The sequence below is a fragment of the Danio rerio genome, chromosome 18 (assembly GCF_049306965.1).
Source record: "Danio rerio strain Tuebingen ecotype United States chromosome 18, GRCz12tu, whole genome shotgun sequence".
NCBI lineage: Eukaryota > Metazoa > Chordata > Actinopteri > Cypriniformes > Danionidae > Danio > Danio rerio.
In genome coordinates, this window is record NC_133193.1 from 30,857,501 (window position 1) to 30,869,505 (window position 12,005).

Below are 12,005 nucleotides of genomic sequence, written 5' to 3' on the forward strand. Positions count from 1 at the left end.
TTTCTTTGCCCTGTTGAGCATCGTTTGGGAAATATATATACATATATATATATATATATATATATATATATATATATATATATATATATATATATATATATATATATATATATATATATATATATATACATGTTTTATGCAGTGGTTGCCCTTCCAGCTACAACCCAGTATTGGGAAACACCCATACCCACTCACATTCACACACACACTCATTACCGGAGCACCCAGAGGAAATCCACACTGTAAAATGTAATAAGTTGAACTTACTTTTAAAATCGAAAAAACCGATTGCCTTAAAATTTTATAGTAGTGTATTAATTTTCAGTGAGCGTTACCTATAACATTTTGCATTTGCAACTTCTTAATGAAGTAAACTTCAGTTTTTAAAAAAATTGTTTTTTTATTCAGTTCGTTTTTATTAGTTTTTACAGGTAGATTTACTAGATTTGCTAGTTTCTATATTTTTAAATTAGGATGTTAGGTGCAAGATTCAGAATCAATTCAGTCAGTTAAAACATCACCATGGTCTGAATTGTTTCTTACAGTTAAGCTACTTACAGTTAAACTAAATCAGGATTCACATATTTAAACTCCATTACGACTTTTTATTAAGAAATAAATTTAAGTTTCTCCAGATCCTCTCATTTAGGCCAAAGCCCTCGGTTTACCCGTGCTGCAGTTGTTCAAGTTTAGTTCAGTCACAGCAGGCTGTCATGTACTGTTTGTGTTCGGTTCTCTGAATCACATCCATGCGCAGTACTGTCGGTTTACCGGTTCTTAAATCAGTTATCTGTGTTTACTGTTCTAACTGAATAACTCAGTATCTATTGGTTTATTTCGAGTCAGAGTGGGGTATCAGGCATGTAAAAAGTAAGTATTTTTTACAAAGTGCTTAATAAGTGCTTAACATTAGTGGAGAAGCAAATCGTTTCAAATGATTCGGTTCAATTTGGTGAATTAGTTCAACCGGTTCACTTAGAACATCCAGAAAAATTCCTTTGCAATCACTAATGCAGAAATAAAACCCATTTTTGGGCACAAATGTGTTAAATAAAAAATGTTACGTGTCTGCTCGGATTGTATTTAATATCATCGTGCTGCTATCATGTTCACTCATTGTTTTTGATGACTGAAGGAGGACCGGCTTGATCTGGCCAATAGCAGCAGGATTACAGACTCTGTGGTGCCGTACGGGTCAAACACCTGACAGCACGAAGTAGGCCTACCTGTAAATAGATTTACTTCTAAAAGACTTACAGCATGTATTAACTATGTTTTCAAAGTCGAAAACGAAGAACGTTTTTGTTATAATTTTAGTTAGTTTCAGTTAGTTTTGTATGCACACAATACCATTTCAGTTCCGTTTTCTTTTTATTCTCGTTTTTATTTTTATTTCAGTTAAGACAGAAAGAAAAATAATAAATAAAGTGAACGAGATGGGGTTAAAGATGGGGTGTCCTACTGGTTTAATTTGGTATTTAAGTGCTTTCATAATAAAAATATACAGCAGTTTGTTATCATCAGTCTTTTACTAGTGTTACTTTTTATATTTATTTTAGCTCTAGTTGAACGAAACTGTACACAATGTACTTAATAATAACACTAGGAATAGCTGCACAAGCTGCACAACTTTGACTTTGCTTGTCAAGCAGAAGAAAATAAGTCAAAGGTGTTTTTCAAATAATAATCCAAGTTATTCAGATTTGTGCTCTTGTTGTTTAATCTGAAATATATATATATATATATATATATATATATATATATATATATATATATATATATATATATATATATATATATATATATATATATATATATATATATATATATACAAAAAAAACATATAAATGAAGAGTTTACATGCAAAAACCTCTAAATGCCATCTGAAAAATTCCTCTAAACTGATCATTTTATCAGGCTACTGTGTGTATGTTTAGTAATATCACTTGTGGCAAGAATAAGTAATTATTCTTTAAAGTCTTTAAAGTGAAATATCTCAAAGTAAACAAAGGAGACTGAGAAAAATGTTCATTTGTGATAAAAATCTCAGACGGCACTTAGGGGTTTTTGCATCTGAACTCTCCAAATATTATCAATACAAACTTTCTATTATAAGTTTAATAACCCTTTGGCATTTTTATACTTTATTTAATTCTTAATATTTACACACAATAAATAAATAAATAAATAAAAATCTGTGAAAGAAATAGTTAGGCTGAGTCAGACAATGTGAGACAAACCTTAGGTATGTGTGTGTCGATGTTAGGGAAAGTAGGTTGGCCATAAACCCTTTTGATAATTCTTTAGCGGCCCCCAAAATACAAGGGTGGGTCCAGAGTAAACCCTATTTCATCAGTTGCGAAACCATCATCATATAGGGTTCTATAGTTTGAGCCATCTAATAATATAAGTGATAGTTTGGGGTGTATTGTTAATCATGACATCTCTTTTTCTTTCTCCATTTTTATGGCAGGTCTTCCAGAAAGTTCCTTCATCTGTGACTGTGAGCTCCTTGAGTATGGCCTTGATGAGTGAGGTAAAACAGTTTCTCATGTATGACTGTCCTAATATACAAAAAAAAAGAAAAAAAGCACACACACACACCACTGGAAATGACCAAAAAGCAGCCATAATCATGATTTTAAAATCTGGATAAATAAAATATTAATTTACATGGAATTACATGCTAGGAGAACCTAAAACTCTACATTAAATAAAAAAGTGATCTTGTTATAGTAATCCCTGCATTTTTTTTACTTAATATTTAAATTAATATAACATTGACTGAGTACTTTAGGGACATCCACGTTACAGTGAAGTTGGTGCTTCCTAAAGTGCTGCATGAAACATTTTTCTCACTTTACACTAAAAAGCAGGTGTAAATTCACCTTCCCATAGGCCGAACTCTCAGCGCTGGGGTGATGGATTTCTGAAAGCCCAGTTGAAGCGCAATCCATCTTTCTCCAGGCTCAGTGTGTACTCTTGTAGGACTACAGCAATGACACCTCATGCACCTCGCTCCTGGGTAGAGACTGCGCTCAGAGCTGTCAGGGATTAAGGTGTTTGTGTGGAACATTGCTGATTCATAAAAGGGCTTTTAGTGACCAAAGTTCTCCATGTTCACTGCAACCCAACCAACCGCAATTGATTCAAAGGCGCTGTGCCTTCTAGAACAAGACAAAAAGTCATATATCTTGTGTCCCAAAATGCAGATATGTATAAAAAGTTATAAGTACGGTTAGTTTCAGGTTTAATCATAATGGTTGAGTCATGTTCAACGCTACTCTAAAATAGACCAACGCATAAACACACAATGCAGTGCGCAGTAGTGCTTAAGTATGTGGGTGTTTATACAGGATTTCCTGCCTTTCTCTTTGTATTTGTTATTTTTCTTTTTTACTAACACCTAATATTAAAAGGCAAAAGCTGAATACAAAATACATATGTTACAGTAAGGTTTTATTTATTAATGGTCACATGTTATACGTTTCTATTAATTTCAGTTAATGCATTTACTAATGCATTTATTCATTTTCCTTCAGCTTAGTTGTTTTATTCATCAGGGGTAGCCACAGCAGAATAAACCTCGAACTTACCTAGCATATGTTTTATGGAGCAGATACTCTTCCAGCCACAGCCAGCACTGGGAAACACCCAGTGGTGTACTACTAAAAAAGGTGGTGTACTATTGCCCACCACCAATGCATCAATGCTTCTTTGATTCATTAGCAATATATATACAGATGTCACCACTTCAAAACGGTCGGCCTGCCGCCATTGTTAACGCCGCCGCGGAGGTACCTACGTGCGCCAGCAGCTTTTGGCCGCTGGGTGGCGCTGTAACTATAGATTTTTAGCTTTGCCTTATCCCAACAGGTTAATTCCACTGTGGTGACCCTTATTAATAAAGGGACTAGACCAAAAAGGAAATGAACGATTAAAGAATCCAACAGAGTACAGTCACAATTATTAATTAATTTTTTGTCCTCAGATAGGGATCTCATTCAAAGCCTTGAATATGGATTTTGACAGTTAAAAATTATTTGGTGAGGTGAATTGGAACTGTAATGCGGTCCTGACTGAAAGACCTGTCTGAAACTACGTAAGCTGACTGGTTTCTTGAAAATAATGAATGGAATGTTCATCAGCCAATCAGAATTAGACATTTAACAGTAACATGGTGTGTATGTACAATATGTCTGCATAAATGAGTTCAGCCCTTACAGATCTCTCTTTTAAATTAATATTTTCTATAGGATACTACACAATACTCTGTGTTTATAATATTAGGTAACACTTTAGAATAATGGTCTATTAGTTAATGTTAGTTGATGTATTTAACATTAACTAAGTATGAATAATCTTGTAAAACATTTATTTATCATAGTTCAACATTAACTAATGCATTAATAAAATCTAAAGCTTGTTAACATTAGCTAATGCACAGGGAGTAACATTAACAAACGTGAATAAATATTGTTATAAATGTATTACTAATTGTTTGTTCATGTTAATAAACACATGAACTAACAGTAATGGACCATTATTTTAAGTGTTACCAAATATTACCTACATTTTTAAGAGAGGAAACATCAAATGAAATATTAAATGTTTCATTTCGTTTAAAATTATGTACAGTACTGCTATTTTTTTATTTATTTATTTATTTTCAATACCTAATTTGAATTTTAACGTATTGTCTTTCTATTCCTATTTCTTCTTCTTTATTTTTTCATTAACCTCTTAAGGCCCAAGGTGTTTTTATACATGCATTTTTTTTTATTTCTCTTTGCTATTTGGGCTTATTGGAACCAAATTAGAATAAAAACCGAAGTATCTTCTTTTTATATGATGTACTTTTAGAGAAAAATTATGTCCATATATGTGGAATCGTGGTCGAATTTAAATAAAACACTTTTTCCTGAATGTTTTTTAATGCATACATGCAGTGCCGGAGTGGGACTCCTTTTCAGCCCTGGAGTTTCAAGCCTTCAAGACTGACTATATTAAAATAACGTCATTTCCAGTGTAGTTTCTAATGACAGTTTAATGTTTTCAAGGACACAGCTGCTGATGTTTTTCATAAATATGAGAAGATTAAAGAGTAGCTAAATCTCCAACACTATTTTTTAAAACATTACAAAACATTGTCCTTTCCTGCAATATCTGAATATATATTCTGTGCAAAATTCTTTATAGATATCCAGTCCTTTGTAACGGTGGTCACGCAAAAAAAAAAAAAAAAAAAAATGTACGACTACATAAGTAACCCAAACAGTATTATATGTCTTAACACTAAAAATGAAAAAAAAATAAAAATAAAAAATAATATATATATATATATATATACTGTATGTATATATATATATATATATATATATATATATATATATATATATATATATATATATATATATATATATATATATATATATTTATAAAAAATAACCGGCAAGATTTTTTTTAACCACAGTATTACTTTCTATTGATCGCTTAAACTTGTTTTCCCATTTTTAGATTTCTGACCAAGTTATGTCAGATTTATAAATGTAGTGAATTATCTGATTTTCATTGAGCAAGTGTGATTATTATTCGAATTCTTGTATTCACAATGGTGCCACTGTCATCTTTAACCTGCAGGCTGCATTTTGCTACCGGGGCTGTGAAAAAAATTTATCAAAAGAGCGGTGCTGCGACAAAATAATGAATAAGAAGAGTAAGGCTATGGTCAAATAAATAAATAAATGAAAAAAGTGTGACTGCTGAGAGTGGAAGCAGCTATAGGGACACCGCCCCTCGCAGCCAAAAAACGGACCGGCCCACAGGGAATTCTCCCGGTCCCCTCGATTAGCCAATCCGGGCCTGCATACTGTATATGACTTTTTTTTTTTTACTTGCTTTGACTATCAGAGAGTAAAAACTTTTTTTTTTCTATTTTGGACAGTTAAAAGTAGGGTTTGGAACATTTCATATGCTGCAAAGTTGCAGGGCGACACTGTTTGTCTGCAACAAAATATAAAACATTCAAAGTATTTTAAAAAGCCACTTAAGAGCTAAAATGTGCTGTCCACATACAGTATGTGGACACTCAAGCCCTAAGAGGTTAATATAAGGTTATATAGTAGTATAACTGTTTAATAAAAATGTACTTTGAACAAAACGTATTGTCTATATTTACTGAAAAATAGTTAAAAATATCATTTTTTTTAAAGGGATGTACTCATCTATGGCGAGAACTATATCTGATTCTACATATCGTAACCTTAGAATTATAAGGTTCTATCTGACATTCTTGACAAAATTGATTTATTGACATTCTTTTAAAATGATAACTTACAGGTATTTATATTATGGGATGTTTAATATAAGTTTTTGTTTTAATTACATTCTAAAACTTTTTATTTAAAAACAAATGTTACACACACTTGTAGTTGTTTCTACATATTAGGCTGGAATACATAGAGAATGCTGATTCCCCCCAAAACTTAACAAGATATTAATCATTATCCAGTTGAAGTGTTTGTTGTTCTTCCATCTTCGTCGGGAAGTCTGATGAAGGTTTACCCTTTAGTTTCTCATCCTTTCAAATCCGGTGTCCATTTAGCTTTCATGTTCCAGCCTCTTTACCTCTCTCATATACTAATCTGCATAATGAGGATGAGACGTTAATGTCATGCCGCCCTTCCCATAATGCTCTGTGTTTGCGTCCCCATTGTCTTTAAGTAGAGCAGAGGATCAGGTCTGGCCAGGCTCCAGCCTCACTTTACTCCACCCGGGAAAAATGAGACGGAGCTGTCAGAGATGACAAGGACAAATCAGCGTTCAATGAAGTGCTTTAAGTGCTGTTGTTTTCAACAGCCATCGGAACGGCTGCGAATTAGTTGCCCTTTAGAGGCGGCTGAGGAAATGTGCTGGATAAACAGTTAGGAATGATGGGACACAGAGAACGAGGAAATGAAAAACAGGATTATAGGTGTCTTACATAAAGCTGCTCTTTTGTCGTACACGCTGGACTGTGGGTTATCGTGTCTTCAGAAACGGACACACTGTAGTCATCTTATAGTGAACAGGATGTTACACAAACATTGGTTTTGGACCTTTCCTAATAACTCTCTGCCTGAGAATGCTGCATTTTTTACAATGTTGGACCAGAGAGTAGGACAGTGCACATTCTTCTAGTGAAGCATTTTTGAGACTGTCTAAGAAATCGTTAGTGAACAATGAGGTTTAACCTGATATCAGCTGAATGTTAGTAAAGGTACTTGGGATGGAGAGTTAAGATGCCATTGTTTCTTCTAAAATTAGAATTTTCCCCAGCGTTCTGTTTATGTTCAGTTATTTCACCTTAAAGGGAATGAAATGGTCAATTAACTGCCATATAACTGAAATGACCAAACTTACACATAGGAACCTAAGACAAAAATGCTAATTTTAGAAGAAAAATTCAGACGGGACTTTGAGCCTTTTGAATCAGAACTCTTCAATTATTTTCACATGGCATTCAATTAATGTTCATTTGCAAAAGAGTTGCAGGTGATGTCAAAAAAAAAAAAAAAAAAAAAAACTAAATATATTTTGTTGTTAAAGTCCTTATCTGTTTGTTTGTTTGTTTGTTTGTTTGTTTGTTTGTTTGTTTGTTTGTTTGTTTGTTTGTTTGTTTGTTTGTTTGTTTGTTGGTTTGTTTGTTACAGATATACAGATATACAGATATACAGTATAGGTCAGTGTTGTAGTTCAGCTCATTCTAGTCCAAACTATGCAATATGTCAATAGTCAAGGACAGGAGCAAGTATAGAACACTGTTTCAAATCTATGATATATATATATATATATATATATATATATATATATATATATATATATATATATATATATATATATATATATATATATATATATATATAATTTGGTTAGGAATTGCTCCATATGTGAATGCAGACTTAGACTTATGTTTAAATTCTGTTTTTTTTTTTTTTTTTTTTTTTGTGGATGTGGATGAAATTGACCTTAAATGGCTTCAACATGCTGTAATTCATCAAAAATAACACTACGATGTCAATTATTCATTCATTCATTTTTCTTCGGCTTTGTCCCTTTATTCATCGGCAATCACCACAGCAGAATTAACCTACAATTATTATTATCATTATTATTATTATAGCTTTTTAATAAATTCAAATAAAAAACAATCCTAACAAGCACTACATATCTTTACTTAAATGCATCTGCCAAATGGATTAATGTGAAAATGCCATAAAACTGTGGATGATTTAGATATAATATATTTATTGTATATAAAGTCAAAGTCAGAATTATAATTAGCCCCCTTTTATTTTTATTTTTTTTTTTTTTTTATATTTCTGGAGAAAGTCTAATTTGCTTTATTTCAGCTAGAATATTTTTTTAACACCATTTTAAGGACAAAATTATTAGCCCCTTAAATATATATATATATATATATATATATATATATATATATATATATATATATATATATATATATATATATATATATATATTTTTTTTTTTTTTTTTTTGATAGGCTACAGTAGAAATAATCATTATGCAATAACTTGCCTAATTGCCCTAACCTGCCTAGTTAACCTAATTAACCTAGTTAAGCCTTTAAATGTCAATTTAAGCTGTATAGAAGTGTCTTAAAAAATATATAGTAAAATATTATTTACTGCCATCATGGCAAATACAATATATAAAAATAAATTGAAATAAAATAAATCAGTTATTAAAGACAAGTTATTAAAAATAAACAGAAATTGGGGGGAAAAATAAACAGGGGATCCAATAATTCAGAGGGGCTAATAATTCTGACTTCAACTGTATTTATAAAATAAGATAAGCTAAGATACAAATTCCCAAAAGAATATTTAAGGCACCCAAAGGGTGTTCTATTCACTTTTTAGCCACTCATTTAATTTCAGATTACTTTCTCAACAGCCATTTGTGAGCACCTTTTATCCATTACAATACACTCTCCGCGCAGAGTCCCAGACAACAATATTTTAGTGATCCATAAAAGATGAATCACTGTCTGGGCTTCTGAAATTTTATTAAGGAGATAAAGGTTTGGATAATGATTTTTTGGTAGTATTACAGCTCACTATGAGTGTGTATTAGCACCGTTAGCTGTTTGTGTTTGGCATCCGATAAAGCATTTGTACCTGGAAACAACCACATGCGATGCCAGACCTACAAGCGGAGTGTATTGATGTGATTTTTTTTATTTGGTTTTATTTTATTTTATTATATATATATATATATATATATATATATATATATATATATATATATATATATATATATATATATATATATATATATATATATATATATATATATATATATATATGCATGTATTCATTTGAATGTAATTAGTTTTGATATTTTTATTGGTTGGAAAAATTAGATCTACAAAAAAGTTAACCTACATAAACAGAAGCAGACTTTGGTGCTTGTGTTGAAGAAAGTACGCCCCATGGGCTGCCCTGACTCCTCCAGCACACATGGCAATAGTTCAGACACCGGTGGAGGGACAAAAGGACACAGTAACTGCTGAGGTAGGAGAAAATGAGCGAATCCCAGAGAGGACAGTGAACACACACACACACAGACACAAACACTCTCCCTCTCTCTCTCTCTCTCGTGTCAGGGCGTTGCAAGCACGACATCGGCCATAGGAGGGTGAAGTGAGGTGTGACTGGCGGTTGAAACTTTTCTTTCACTGGTCAGTCTCGCTGATATAGTGTCATCTACTAATGGCGGTGCCAAAAACACCATGTTTCGCACCCGCCACACTTCTGTATTTCTGCAGCACCTCTGTCCTCCAGCATAACAGCTCAGGCTTGGGGTTTTGTGGCAATTCATTCCTGTTGAAAGGCTGTTACTGCACAATGCAATAGAATGACAAAAAAATTGACAAGATTTTGATAAAGTAAAAGCGGTTGATATGTAGACCCAACTGCAGTGTTTTCTTTGTTTTGTTCTTGCTTTATGGTAACATGCTAAATTATGGCACTCTCTAAGATTAACAATTTCCTTTATAAGAACAGACTTTTTCTTGGATATATATTTGTCACACATTAAATATATAAAAATTTGCAGACCTTTGATATTCACAAACAGTTTCATTTCATGATAACAGCACATATGGGTGAAATTAATACATTTTAAAAATAAAATATAAATAATGTTTTTTATATAGTTAGCTTTTATATTTTGACATTTTATTTAATTAAAAAAATGCTATAAAATCAGAGTGAAATTTCTGTGAGAAAAGTGAGGAAAAAAAATCATTATCATTATTATTATTATTATTATTATTAATTGTGATCCTGAAATTGTAAAGTAACTTTTTTTTTTTTTAGACATATGTTCATTGTGAATATTAAATACATGAGCCTTGCAGTTATGTGTGGTTTGATGTGATAGGACATTATTTGTTTGAGGTTAAACTATGTGATAATTTGTCATGTGATGTTTAAATGTCTGTCTAAATGACGAGCAATGCACATTACACATCAAAGTAAAATGTTTAAAAATAGATCTACAGAAAGAATTTTACAAAATATCTTCATGGGACATAATCATCATTCATTCATTCATTTTCTTTTTGAATTAGTCCCTTTATTAATTTGAGGTCGCCACAGCGGAATGATCCGCCAACTTATCCAGCATATGTTTTACACAGCATAAGCCCTTCCAGCTGTAACCCATCACTGTGAAACATCCAGACACACTCATTCACACACATACACTATTGACAATTTAGTCTACTCAATTCACCTGTACCGCATGTCTTTGGACTGTGGGAGAAACCGGAGCACCCAGAGGAAACCCACGTGAACACAGGGAGAACATGCAAACTCCACACAGAAAAGCCAACTGACCCAGTCGATGATTGAACCAGCGACCTTCTTGCTGTGAAGCGAACGTTGCTACAATATGTGAAAAATACAATGGCCGAGAGAGATTGAAGTGCAATTAAAAAAAAAAAAAAAAACACATGCGGTTGAAAACACCAGCAAATTAAGAAAAGATCTTAATCCTCACAACAGAATCTCATAAAAAAATGCACTGCATTTTCCTACATTGCAAGCAAATTAATAAAATGCACTGCATTTTCTCAGAACACTTGCAAAAACAACAAAACACAACAGAAATAATTCAAGGGGAGCCAAAAACGTTATGGATGCTGCTGTGCCATGACTATTGCTCAGGGAAGTTGTAATATTTAAAAAGTGAGCTTTTGATTAAACTGTATTTTAACATCCTGATTCCCTTGTCTTTTATATTTTTTAGTCTAAATAACCATAACCTTAATAGCCAGGTCTGTCATGTTTTAGGTTTCCCTTGAAACATTTCCATTGTGTTACGTTCTTTTTAAAATTGCTGTGAGAAAATGCTGAGCGTTTTTGTAAATTGTGTTGTGAGAAAATGCAGTGTGTTGTATTAATTTGTTTGCATTGTAAGAAAATGCTGCATGTTTTCATAAACTGTGTTGTGAGAAAATGCAGTGTGTTGTATTGTTTGTGTTGTGAGAAAATGCAGTGTGTTGTATTGTTTGTGTTGTGAGAAAATGCAGCACGTTGTATTCATTTGTTTGCGTTGTGAGAAAATGCAGTGTGTTGTATTAAGTTGTTTGTGGTTTGGGAAAACGCAGCCTGTTGTAAAAATTTGTTTGTGTTTTGAGAAAATGCAGCGCGTTTTCGGAATTTGTGTTGTGAGAAAATGCAGTGCATTGTATTAAATTTTTTGTGTTGTGAGAAAATGCAGCATTTTTTTTTAATGTGTTTGCGTTGTGAGGATTTGCAGCATGTGTGCTGTCAAACGACCATTGACCATTCCATCCTTCAAGCACTACAAAAAAAAAACTATGTTAACTTTGCAAATATACATTAATACAATTCCTTAATTGCACTATACTATAAATATATGAACCTGACTTTTTGTGTGTGCAGTTATAATTTCAAGCTCAGATGCAAAAAAAA

General features: G+C 32.3%; 1 protein-coding gene across 1 annotated transcript in view; it reads left to right on the forward strand.

Moving 5' to 3' along the window:
* The window catches only part of mafa (MAF bZIP transcription factor a), a 179,275-nt gene that overhangs the window by 8,713 nt on the left and 158,557 nt on the right, over positions 1 to 12,005 (forward strand). The window contains exon 2 of the mRNA XM_021467572.3: positions 2,474 to 2,536. Coding sequence (XP_021323247.1) covers positions 2,474 to 2,501 — 28 coding nt within the window. The 3' untranslated portion in view covers positions 2,502 to 2,536. The remainder of the gene's footprint in view (positions 1 to 2,473; positions 2,537 to 12,005) is intronic.